At 43.0% G+C, this 13,016-nt stretch overlaps 1 protein-coding gene across 1 annotated transcript in view; it reads right to left on the bottom strand.

The window, feature by feature from the left end:
* Positions 1–7,942, bottom strand: part of DOP1B (DOP1 leucine zipper like protein B) — a 46,829-nt gene extending 38,887 nt beyond the window's left edge. The window contains exons 1-2 of the mRNA XM_065676922.1: positions 7,702–7,942; positions 4,821–4,995 (exon numbers count right to left, since the gene is read on the bottom strand). Coding sequence (XP_065532994.1) covers positions 4,821–4,958 — 138 coding nt within the window. The 5' untranslated portion in view covers positions 4,959–4,995; positions 7,702–7,942. The remainder of the gene's footprint in view (positions 1–4,820; positions 4,996–7,701) is intronic.
* Between the last annotated feature and the right edge of the window lie 5,074 nt (positions 7,943–13,016).

Below are 13,016 nucleotides of genomic sequence, written 5' to 3'. Positions count from 1 at the left end.
TCAGTTCTTCATTTTGCAAACTGTGCCACTTATCTACTCTGCCTGCACCCACTGTTAACATTTCTGAAAATATATATGCCTATAATATGGATTAAAAATCCCAATGAAAACTATGCACTTGGATTTTCCTAACTTCACAGTATTTTTAGCCTTTAATTGCCTGAAGTTCTCCCTACATGAATACTTTTATATGTATTTTACGTAATATACATATCTGTTTATATTCCAACTAGACAGTGACAAGCACTTTGGACATAAAACCTGTGCTAAAAGCACCTATTTCACCAATAAATCCACGTGTTGAACCACCACCTACTTCTAGGTTTAAAAAGACAGTACCTCTGCCCCCAGCATTTTTCTGTCAATGAGATTTCTCAGAGTTGTATCTTTTTACAACATTAGAACACACTGGCAAAATCTGCAACAGTGCAACTACATTTTAGCACTAAGACAATTGAGAAGAATTACTGTATTCTGGATGCAGCAATCTGTAAGAACATCTGAAAACACCAGTCACAAAACGGTGCTTTCCAAACAATGAACATACACAGATTTGCAAAAAGAATAGAAACATGTTTCAAAGCTGTATTTGAAAACAGTGCTGAAAGGAGAATAACTGTACTTCCTGAAGCATGCAGTAGCCTATGCTGCAACTACTAAATCACTGGTTTATAGTAAATAGAGCTTGAACTGAAGCAAAGCACACAGAGACAGATATTTACGAGTAGAAGATGTGTAAATTTCAGGGCAAAGCTGAAGACTGTCTTTAAACCAGTAACATCCATGTTTACTGCCTATTAATCCACCCAGTTGCATCTGTCCATTTAAATTCTTCTGTAAATATTTGCAAGCATTACTTTCCACTGTTTTGCATTCACCATGATGCATAACACACACTATTTAAATTATCCCCCCCAGAATCTTTCCCTTACAACTTGGGGTATAGTGTAAGTTAGCAAATTCTGCCAACTCTCCGTTCTTCACTCATGTTCACACTTGGTACCTGCAGTTCTGTTCAGAACGCTGCAGGGGAGGTTCACCTTACCTAGCCTTAGAAGCCTAGGTCAGCTAAACAACATGGACAAAACCATAGTAACTCACCTCAGGCTTCCCATAAAACCAGTAAGGAACACAAGCAATTTTAGGACAGCATTCATCTGACCTACTTTAAACAGCAAGAGATGAGCTACAAAACAAAAAAACCCAACCAACAATCACACACACAAAACCCTCCCCTCCTCCCCCTGCTTATTTCTGTCCCTGTCTAAAACTGATTCAGGGTGAAGCTGTCTACACTGAAGTCATGTGAAGTTAGATAAGACTCATCTCCTTTAAGTGACAAAAAACCACTGTTTCTAGATCTGCAAATTGACCTGTTTGGCTGCCCATTCAGACTAAAGTCAACCAGTTTCTATGTTGCTTCCCTGGTTCTACGGAAGCATAGGACCAGGTTCTTCTATGGTTCTAGAACCATAGAAGCAAAAGAAAACTACGAAAAAAAAAAACCTTTCACTTTAACCTTGGCAGCTAAGTAGCAGTGGAAAGTAGTAGAGTTCTCTCTTATCACCAGGAACAACAGCAGCAAGAGCTTATTTCAGCTTATTAAGATCACTTATTTCAGCCAAGGCCAAAGGGATCTGGATCAGCTCCCTCCATTATTCTTCTCTTGAGTAGCAAAAGCCTGTGCTGCTTCCTCCAGACCTTGTATTGAAAGGGTAATGCCACCAAGCTTATATAGAAATAAGTGTGTGTGTGTATTAAACTTGTTGGATTCAATAGTGCAAAGTGTTGTTGAAGCCTTCATACAGCAGAGAAAACCTCAGAAAATATTAGACCTATATAAGCGAGAACACCCATGATTAAAGTAAACAATACAAAGGTCCTTAAGAAACAAAGATCTTCCACGCTACTCTAGAAGCATGAAAGTACTTCTGAAATGCCTTGACTTACACATCCTCTTTCAGCATTTTCACATTTGCTTAATAGGCATCACTGAACACCAGTTACTCACACCCAGATTTCTGAATATAACCATGTGCAGTGTTTAGAAACATTTTTATCATTGAGATACTCTTGATCTCCTCCCTCCTACCCATTCTCAGAACTGACTGTAACAGAAATAAGGCTCTTATCTTAGAAACACGTCCCCCTCCCTGCAACACTAACAGAACTCAATAACAATATTTATGGTTTAGGATGTAAGAAACCAAATAATCATAGGAGTTAAGAGAATAGATATTGACATCTAATTCACAATCTTCCTTTTGGCAGCATACTCTCCTGACGTACCGTTATGTTCAGATAACAGACAGAAGCAGATGAACACTGTGAATGATTTGCTCTACCAATACTTAAGCTCCTAAAATGATTAAGTCTATAAAATACCACAGCAGATGGACTGGTGTAACAGCTAAAAGCTCTTTTGTTTGTCTTCTACTATGCTGCTACATATTTTAGCAATTCTGTACCTGAATAAGAGTTTCATATGGGTGTTAATCAGCTCAGTGCATTCATCTAGGTCAAGATAAAAGATCAAAGCCTAACTCTTGCCAAAGGTAGGAAATCTCTCACTAATTTTATTTCTTATTTTCCTTTTTGGGAGCAGCATTCAGAAGGCCTCTAACTCTCCTCAGTGACTCAGCAGGAATCATGATGAAACAGTGAAGGCAGAAATACGTAAATCCTATTGCCAGAGTGATATTTCGCTTCTCTCTTCTGAAGAAGAAAGAACATAGCTACCCTTGATTTGGCAAATGTTTTCTCAATTGTCAAGAAGGGTAGGAAGTAAGACCCTGGTAATTACAAGCCTGTCAGTTTCACTTCAGCACCTGGTAAAGTGATGAAGAAAGTTATTCTGGAAGTTACTGAAAAACATTTGAGAGACAATGCAGTCATTGGGCTTAGCCAGCATGGGTTCATGAGGGGTAAGTCATGCTTAACCAACTTAATTTCTGTTTATGACAAGGTCACCTACCTAGTTGACCAAAGGAAGCCAAGAGGTGTGGGGGTTTTAAATTTTAGCAGTTTCGATAGAGTCTCTCACAGTATCCTTCTGCATAAACTGCCCAGGATGCAGGTAGACAAGTCCATAATACGCTGGCTGAGCAATTGGCTGATGGGTCGCACTCAGAGGGTAAATGAGGTTACATCAGGCTGGCAGCTATTCAGTTCCCCAGGGCTCACTTTTAGGGCCAGTGCTCTTTAATGTTTTTATAAATGATCTGGATACAGGAATTCAGTGTACATTAAGTAAGCTTGCTGATGATACTAAACTAGGAGGACCTGTGGACCCCCTCAAGGGCAGAGAGGCCTTACAGAAAGATAAGGATAGACTAGAGAGCTGGGCAATCACCAACCATATGAAATTTAACAGGACCAAGATTTTCTACCTGAGACAGGGTAATCCTGGTAATACATACAAACTTTGGGATGAGAAGCTGGAGGGCCAGCCCTGCTGAAAGAGGTGTGGCAGTCTGGGTTGCTGGCAAATTGAATATGAGTCAACAGTGTGCCCTGGCAGCCAGAAGGGGCCAATCATGTCCTGGGGTACATCAAGCACAGCATAGCTGGCTGGTCAAGGGAGGAGGCTGCCCAACTCTACACATCCCCATCTCGAGCACTGTGTGCAGTTTTAGGTGCATCAATATAAGAAGGACATCAAACTATCAGTGTGTCTGGAGAAGGGTGACCAACATGGCACAAGGTCTCGAGGGCAAGACTTACAAGGAGTGGCTGAGGTCACTTGTTTTGTTCAGTCTGGAGAAGAGTAAGCTGACAGGTGCCCTCTGACATCTCATGACAGTCTACATCCTCTAGGGGGGCAGTGGAGGAGGAGGAGGTGCTGATCTCCTCTCTCTGGTGACCGGCAACAGGATACAAGGAAATGGAATGAAGCTGCATCAGGCGAAGTTCAGATTAGGTAAAGGTTCTGCACAGAGAGGATGGTTGGCCACAGGAACAGGCTTCCCATAGAAACGGTCATGGGACCAAGCCTGTCAGAGTTCAAGGAGTACCCGGATGACACTCTTAGTCATACGGTTTAGTTTCAGGTAGTGAGTTGGACTAGATGGCTCTTACGGGTCCCTTCCAACTTGAGATATTCTATGACTCTATAAAATCCATGACTCTCCTCCTGTTTAAACACTCTGTAGAACCAAGGCAAACAACAACAGCAAAATCATGTGAGGCATCTATCGGGTAACAACAGATGTTTCCTTATGAATTCTGTGGGACTTGACTCCTCCCACCCCTATTTCCTTAATGACTGTAACTACTCTTTTCCCACATACACTCAGAAAGAGCATTATGGAACACAAAAACATATACCTTGTTTCTTGGGCAGGAGGAGAGGACATACTTCCTAAGTGTTTTCCCTTAAAAGTCTTTTTCTTTCTTCCATTATTCAGCATATTTTCCATGGTCACACAAAAGACAACACCAGCAGCAAATCAATTGTTCCCCCAAATACAAAGGAAAGGCATGGTCAAGTAAATGTGATCTTTAAATATAAACTTTGACTCAATATATTCTAAAACTTGTGACCTCCTGTTCTTTATAAAGAGTTTTCTAGCTGCTGTAAAGTGAGTAACCAGCATCCTTAAGTGCTCTCTTGCTGCAAAAACTAAATTAACTTAGCTGTAAAAAGGAAACAAATACCATTTGAAGGAAACCTCTGTTGGTTTTACCAGAAATTCTCACATTTATACAAAAGACACAGACTTAGCAGAGTGATTTTCCAGTTTTGCTAAGTACTATAAATTAAAGTTAATAACAATACAAAGATCATAAACAAATGAAAAAATATCCCTGTGACACTGTACCTTATTGAGTTTGCCAAGGGAAGATATGAGATCTGCCCATTCACTTGACGATTCAAAGTTTCTCAAAGCTTTCTCAATTGATGAAGAATAATTTCTGTATCTGTAATCACCAAGTAACTCCTGCTCTTCTGGATCCATCTTTGGTTCTCATAGCAAGGTGGAATTGCCTGGTAAGCTAAAACATGTACACAGTTACAAAAAGATAACCCACTTTTAAATTCTGGCAAACCTAAAGTACTGTAGGATAGTAAATATGTAGAAGCTGTGACGGATCACAATAAACAGGGCACCTGATCAAGTTTCAACACAATGTTAAAAATAATTTAACACACATGACTCCAACTCCCCACTGTCTGTTTTACAAGTTTTGCAGTCACATTTTCCTATTTATGAAACATGTTTTTCCTTCCATGCATGTGGATCTCTCACACAGTAAGAATGAGAAGGAATATGAAGTCTCACTCTAGACAGTCAAAGTACTGACAAGGAGATAGGGAGAAACAAGTAGTTTTCATAACCTGTCATCTGTGCAGTGATTGGAAAGGTTACTTTTAGCTCTGGAATGTGAAACATTTCATATCAAAATACAACTTTCCAAAGGAATTCCATTAAAGGACCTCTCAGCCAACAGCAGAAGGAGCTCTCAGAGCTCTGCATGTCAATTTGGCAACAGCAGCTGCTGAAGTACTGCTGTACTGAAGTACTGAAGCCTAAGGTATTGTGCCAAGCATCACGGCATATATTCTGATTTTCCTTTATTTTACCAAACAGTATACATATATATTTATGGAGATTAAAAAAGCTATCCAGACCTGATTTTCTCACATTCTGTAACACATTTAGATTAAAAACCCCAAACACACATGTTTTAGAACAACTGGAAACAAGCATGATTGGATTTTACAGACTGAAAAGTTATATTTTCACTCTGTGACACTAGTTTTCCTGTTAGCTAATATAAAAAGATAATAGAGAGATGCTTCAGTTTAGGAATGCCAGATTTAGGTCAATTTGTGCTACATGACTGATAAAGAAGAGAAAGCCAAGTCCCATAACAAAACATTTTATAATGTTTCTGAAAGACATCTTCATTCACTTTTCTACTGTTATGACACAAAAATAAACCTAAGCTGTCTCTATATTCTTTCAAAGCAGGTCATCTCTCAGAGCATTAAAAAAATGAGATCAATAACTGTCTATTGTCATAAATAATACAATCTTTAATAATAGTTAATAAACAATAATAGCTACATCAGTGGTAGTAAACTCTCAGAAACAGAAAACTGCTGGATACACCCGAAAATGAGAAAGAATTTTAAACGCAGGATTAAACACAGGTTTGCACTCCCCAGTAGTAGGATTCAGCCTCTGTAAATGCAATTGCTCTGTCATCCAACCTAGATCCACCTCTACGGAAAAAAATAAAAGTACTATCACACAGTGTCATCAGGGGTGGTTTTGGTTAGTTGGTTGGTTTTGCTTGTTTGTTTTGCTACAGTAAAGATCTAATTTTCTGTTTTCACCAGGGTGTATGCAGTGCTTCTCACAGCAGAGACAGTAGAAAAATCATGCAGGGTGTAACATTCATCAGGCATACAGCTACTCTTGCTCCAACAAGATTTAAAAAGACAATGTCAAGCCTACCTTAAAACCTAACAAAGTGGCAAACTTGCAATATAATGTCAGCACAAATTGCGAGTAATCTGATATAGACACTGATATATTGCCCTGCCATGGCAATAAATTGAACCCTGTTTCCATCATATCATGTAAGTACCTTAATCATTGGGCTACTGGATTGTATTCATACTCCTCTGAACAACGTATGAGCTAGGAAGCTTTCCAGCATTTCTCTGCCAAGTCAAGAGTGCTGCTACTTTCATAAATAAGAGATTTGTCCAGATCATTTAGAATCCAGCAGCCGTTTTGCTGACAGAACACATCGAATTCCTTCATCTCTAAATGCAAAGCAGGAGCATGAATCCCTTGGAGAACAGGAATCAATGACATTAGCAGCAGCACTTAAAGAGGTTCTAAATATCCTGTGAAAATCACGTCCTAAAGCATTTTCATAGCATTAAAACCTGGTCTCTTTAAGTAAGATTTAATTAGGTTATGAGTGTAAAACAGGATGTACAACTGAAGAAAAACAAACAAAAAACCCAAACAAACAACAAAACACAACCAAAACTTCATTTGGAGGGAAAAAATATGTGTTATTAAGACACTTTCTCCACACTGTGCTGTGAAAAGGCAGGTTAATGGTGTATTCCCACCCAGAAAAGCAATGATGGACGTCATGATTTAGTGTGCATTGATTGCTGGTAGGAAGGTTTGAAAAAAGCCAATGATTAAAATATGGCTAATAGGTCGTGTTTGTGCTCATATACAAATGCAGGAAGATCAAAATTATAAGCAAAACAAATGCCGGTCACCTTCAGATACACCTTCCAAATCCCGGACTGCAAACTTCCTCACTGAATGGACACATTCGTAGCTACCCGTCAGCCTTCCGCATTGTCTGCGGACAGGTGAACGGGCCGGGCGCTTTGCCTCTGATCCCAAGGAACGAGGCTCTGCCGCCCCGGGCTGCGGAGCCTCTGCGGGCTCCCCCCGCGCCGGACACCCCACACCGCCGGCTGCTGACCGCTCCAGCGCCCGGCTGCGGCTTGGCAGCCCACGGGGCGGACACGCAGCGCCGCGCCAGGCCCGGCAGCCGCGGCGCCGGGGCCCCCCTCAGGGGCAGGCATGGGCATCCCGGACCCCGCATATGGCACCCCGATTCCCCCCTAACCTCATACCAGACACACGCCCGCCGACTGCGCTCTCATTCCGTCTCCCTCCCTCCCTCCCTCCCCCTCCGCCCTCACAATCCCCGTACCTGTGAAGGGCCCCACAGACCTCCCGCGCCGACGGCGGCTGCGACGTGTCCCAGCCCGGTGCGGGACGGGATGGGGGAAGAAATGGGGAGCGACACTCCGCAGTCTCTATGGCAACAGGAGAGAGCAAAGGATACCCCCCCCTTCCGCACCGCAAGGGCCGCGCCGCAGTCGGCAGCTGGGGCGATACCACTGGACGCAGCGTGGGGAAGGGAAAGCCCATACACTGCTGCGGAGGGCTAAAGGTGTCCCCGCCCATAGGCGGCCGCCCTCGTCTTCACCGGCTGCCAAGCCGCGAAGGGAGGCTGCCAGCGTCGGGGAGAGCTGCAGCCCGGAGAGGGTTACCCGTGAACACCCGCCCGGCGGGAAATGGTACGTCCTGGTGCTCAGGCAGCGGCGCCGAGCGCCCCCTGGCGGTCTGGACTGAGTACCTCAGCATTCCCGTCCGTCCCCACTCCACCTCCGGCGCTCCGGAGCCCTGCGGCCCGGCGGGCTCCGGGTAAGCGTCGGGGCGGAGACCTGCCGGCCTTTCACACCCGGACCGTGGGGCATCAGCCGCGGCTGGGCTGGAAACGAGATGGCGGCTGCGCGGAGCCGCAGCCACGCGTGTCCGTGTGACCGCCGCGCTCCGGCGAGGACAGCGAGAGCTGCTACCCGCGCCTGCGGGGAGAGCGAGCTCAGCGCCTCCCGGGCTGGGAGGCCAGCACAGGCGCGTTTAACAGCTTCACTTCTCTTCCGGCTGGTTTTAGGCACGAAGAGCTTTCGGCAAATCGTGCAGAGGCGGCTGGCACTGGCATCTCGCTGTCACGGTTGTGGTAGGCTCGAGCTCAGCAGAAGCAACCCTCTGGTCTGTACAACAGACTTGAAAGAAAGCTCATGTGCTCGGGTCTTAGTAGTCCTACGGCAAATTAAAAAAACCCAAACCAACCCTAAACTAGCAAAATACCCATGGAAAGTAAAACACGTGATCCTGTCAAGCAACGATTTATATTATGTGGAAACGTGTTATTTAACCTCAGCTTCTTTCTTTCTCTTTTTTTTTTTCTTATTACTTTCTTTTTCCTCCCCCCCCCCCCTTCCCCTCCGTTCCCCTCCCTCCTCCTTTAACATAATCCTGGTAGTTCAAAATACAGCACCACCCCCCCCCCCCAAAAAAAAAAAAAAAAAAAAAATCCAAACAAACAAGGAAATCCCATCTGTTCAATTATTAAAGACGAGAGCATAGAAACGGTTAAGTTTCTTCTGCACGGATATTGGTGGAATACTCATGGCTGGCATTCTGATGGATACATCTGGAAATGGATACTGTTTCAACAATGATCCCCAGTAAGTTTTATGTTGCTAACTTATTTTTTTGAGATCACCCGCCTTTCCCTTTGCTAGCTAGATTTTAGTAACATTCTTTGGTATGTTATTTCTTCTAACAAATACAAGCCACAGTAAAATGCGAGCAGTCATTAGGCTTTCCTGCTGCTCCCAGGGCTCCTGTGTGTGCTCTCAGTTTGGGAAGCTGGCATTTGCAGTGCTGAGATCAGTGCAGGTGCCCAAAAGGCTGGGTAACCTCAGAGAAATTCCTAGCAGGTGTGGGAAATGTGTGTCACAAAACATCAGAATGTCCTGCAGTGATGCACAGCTGTATTACAGATGTGTCATCATTTTAAAAGACAAATCTTCAGAAATGGAGTGGTATTAGAGCACACAGTCAATCAGGTTGCAGATTCAGGTGGGGGCTCCTCCTACTGCAACAAACACTTGAATATAACATTAGGCATACACAGCAGTAGGTACATTCAGTGCCATGGGCATCAACATACCTTAGCTTCCTAAAATGCAATGCCAATCAAACAAAACAGACAGTGCCCATCAGATCAGGGTGTCTGACTACGTGGGCATGTACCTGAAGATTCCTTTATTATCAGCTCCAAAATGAAGTTTTTGCAGAACAAAAAAGAAAACTGAAGAATTTCCATTGTAAAATATCATGGTTCTTTTTTTTCTGGTTTTGGTTTGTTTGTTGTGTTTTTTTGTTATTTGAGATCAAAAAGCAAAAAACATTCCTTTCCTAACATGAGGCTAGAGTTTGAAATATATTCTGCATTTATGCATTTTAAGTTATACTGAATGGCATATATAATCTAAATTTTCTTAACACATTTTTAAGCTTAGAGGAACACCGTAAAGTCAGGACACTACCTACATGTTGGGTTATGCTACTATAAGAGATGGGTTTAATTAAAATTATTAGTGAACATAAATGAATTTTCAAGAGTTCTTATCATCTTCATTATTCATATAGCAAGACACTTAAATGGAAAAATTCAAAGAAACAACCTGTTGAGCTAGGTATATTCTCCTCAGCATTTTAGGTAAACTGGAATCAAACTCTCGAGGTGTATCTACAGTTTTGAAAACAAATGCACTGCACTACACAGCATTGGAACCATCACGAATCCAAGAGTCTGTCCCACGCTACAGTTATTAGCATTGCAGGTGACCCAGACAGAAACAACCTGGTAGTAATCCCCTTTAGATTTAGAAAGTTTTAGGGCACACCTGTCTCCTTACTGACTACCCCTACACCTTCAGATCATTGGCTTTCCAAAGAAAGCTCTGCCGAATAGCTGGCCTGCTACAGCCTGTGAAAATGCTGGCTGTGCTGTTAACCAGTCCACTGGGAGCTTCTCCTTCAGAAAGTCCTGAAGGCCTTGCACACCATTTATACCCAGCTGATGCAGCAGCAGGTACAGCTTCTGCTCCCAGAGCTTTGCCATTGCTGCTATGGCATCCCCAGGAAACTGCCCCCACTAAGCTCTCACAATTGTGAATCCAATTCCTTTATTGTCTCATGTCACCACAGCTACTGCACAGCCAAGCATTTTCTTTGGCTAATAAATTCCAAATCACAAATGGTAGTGACATGCTGTGAAAAGAAAACCAGTAAACCATGCGTAAAAGTTTTATACAGTACAACAGATCATTATTACTTTATCCCTTTCCTAACCCTTAAACTTTGAACAATTAACCACTCAGCAAGTGTGCCAGCATCTGAAAGCAGGAAAATACTTCTGACAAAATGGACATGGGAGAGAAGCAGGGAGGCAATTTAGAAAGAAAAAAGAAACAAAAAAAAAAAAACCCACACCCAAAACAAACCCCCACCATTTTGGTTGAACAATACAAGCCCTGTCCAAAGCTCCAACCTGCCACACACGCAGCACAGCCTGTCCTCCAATGCTGCTCTCAGCAAACAGCCCTCCTATGCCAGTCTTCCTCTGCTCAGGGCCTCTTGCACTCTCTCTGTGCAGAGTCTCAGCTCCCTTCCCAGGACACAGCCTCCTTCCTACCAGTGTCACCTCACAGGTGTATGTGCTCCTGCTGCATAGGCTCTTTCCCAACTCTGACTGGTCCTGTCAACAGCCAGTATTTTCTGCTTCTTGTTTCCACCTCCTAGAGATGAGGTTGTACCCATCCACACAGCTGATTCTCCTTCAACAGCTGCAAAGGTTGTGAAAGGATGTGTCCTCTGCTCTTCTTTTTGTTCATAGCAGGAGAAAATGTCTGTACTATAATCAGTTTCACCATGAGAAACACATTTCTGCAGATGACTACTCAGCCATCACCCACCCTGAAACAGGGTAAAAAAGTTGAACAAAGAACAAGCGCGGTGAAAGGGCTTAATATAAGAATTTGAAATACATCTTTTGAAAAACTTTCAAACTTATGGTTTGTTTGGCTTGAATATAAAAAGCAAAAACAAAACCAAAACAAAACCAACCAACCAACTAACCAAGAACACCCCGTCCCCCAAAAGATCCTGAGCTAGGCCTAAGAAGGAGCCTTATAGACCACAAGGGGTACTTAGAAACTAATCTGATTTAACAATGGATGCTACCCAGCAACAATAAACATACACAGGACTCTTACAGTGTGGTCTTTACACAAACCACACAAAAGCTGGGGCGCAGTTTGTTTGAAACGCTTGTACATGACAACCATGTTGCATGGCCATGCAACTTTTGAAACTTAATGGCTCAAACAGCATTTCAAGTATGAACAACAAGGGATGATTCACCACTGTCGGATTACACTTCTTATAGTTGTGCACAAATTATTACAATACCAGAACAGCCCTATTTTATTTTGTTGAGATACCATTAACACAACTAGAAAAGCATAAACATGGCTGTATTAATTGGATGGCTCTTGGAGCCATCACACTGCAGGCAGCCTGCGGGTAGCACATAAAATGCATTAAGAACTGTACAGTGATTTTGAACAAGCCTGTTTCCCTTAAACTAAAGGCCTCTGAGATTTTTTTTCCTTATGGAGAATAGATTATCAGGAGAACATTTGAGGCAGCACCCACCCTTCTCCAACAAGCTCTGGGCCATGTCTCATCTGGCAATACTTCAGTCTTCATGAAAACAATAGGTACCATAGCCTTAAAGGACCAACTAATAGTCATGCCTTTGTTCTGTGCTTATAAGTGATAACCACACATTATTTATGTCCAAAGTCTTTCACTCCAAGGCTTCCCAAAACACAAACTGTACTGGGGAAGCTAATATAAACCCTATTCAGCTAAGCCACATTGGCACTGCCTTGCCAGCTCCTGATTAAGAATTAACATGTACACTAGCAATCTGTCATGACTAATAACAGCTTTATAGGCAATTGTTTCCAGCTCCTTTAGCTTCTCACAGCAAGGAGAAGAGAGTAGTGGTCTCCTGCTGCCCAAAGCAGCAGTGTGGGCATCTGCCCTGCAGGGAAGAAGGGACAGGGCTCTGTTGGCTCTGTCAGGGTGTTTGCTACAGCTTTCATGTAGGCTGGCAGGACATGGTGGAGAAAGCTGCCTGGTTACAGCCCCCATCGCTCCAGCCCCCTGCAGTGAGCTGCCCCACAGCCTGGCACTGTCTCAGATGCCCTGCCCTCACATTGCCCCTGCTTCCACCCAGTATCACCATCACATCTTGAAATGCCATAGCAACCCAAGAGTTTTTGAAATGCAATCATCACAATCTAAGATGAGAAAGCAAATTTTGTGCTCTCCACATCACTGCTTCCTTAACTTGTGATTTTGCTTGGATGACTTATTTTGATTGACATTAGTCACATATTTCAATCCTATCCTACATTATAACATTTGCATTTTCTCTACTATGTGAAGAGCACTTAATCTTTAGTTTTTCCTTATTAAAAAGGTTTTAACAAGGAAACTTCCAGCTGTGCAATAAATGAACTGGAAGTTCTGAGAAACAGTTTGCTGTATCAGATCTGTAGTTTGCTGTCTCTTTATATCACACATTCCACCTACAAA

The sequence above is a fragment of the Lathamus discolor genome, chromosome 4 (assembly GCF_037157495.1).
Source record: "Lathamus discolor isolate bLatDis1 chromosome 4, bLatDis1.hap1, whole genome shotgun sequence".
NCBI lineage: Eukaryota > Metazoa > Chordata > Aves > Psittaciformes > Psittacidae > Lathamus > Lathamus discolor.
Note: the sequence above shows the minus strand (reverse complement) of the source record. Positions and strands in the feature narration are given on the sequence as shown.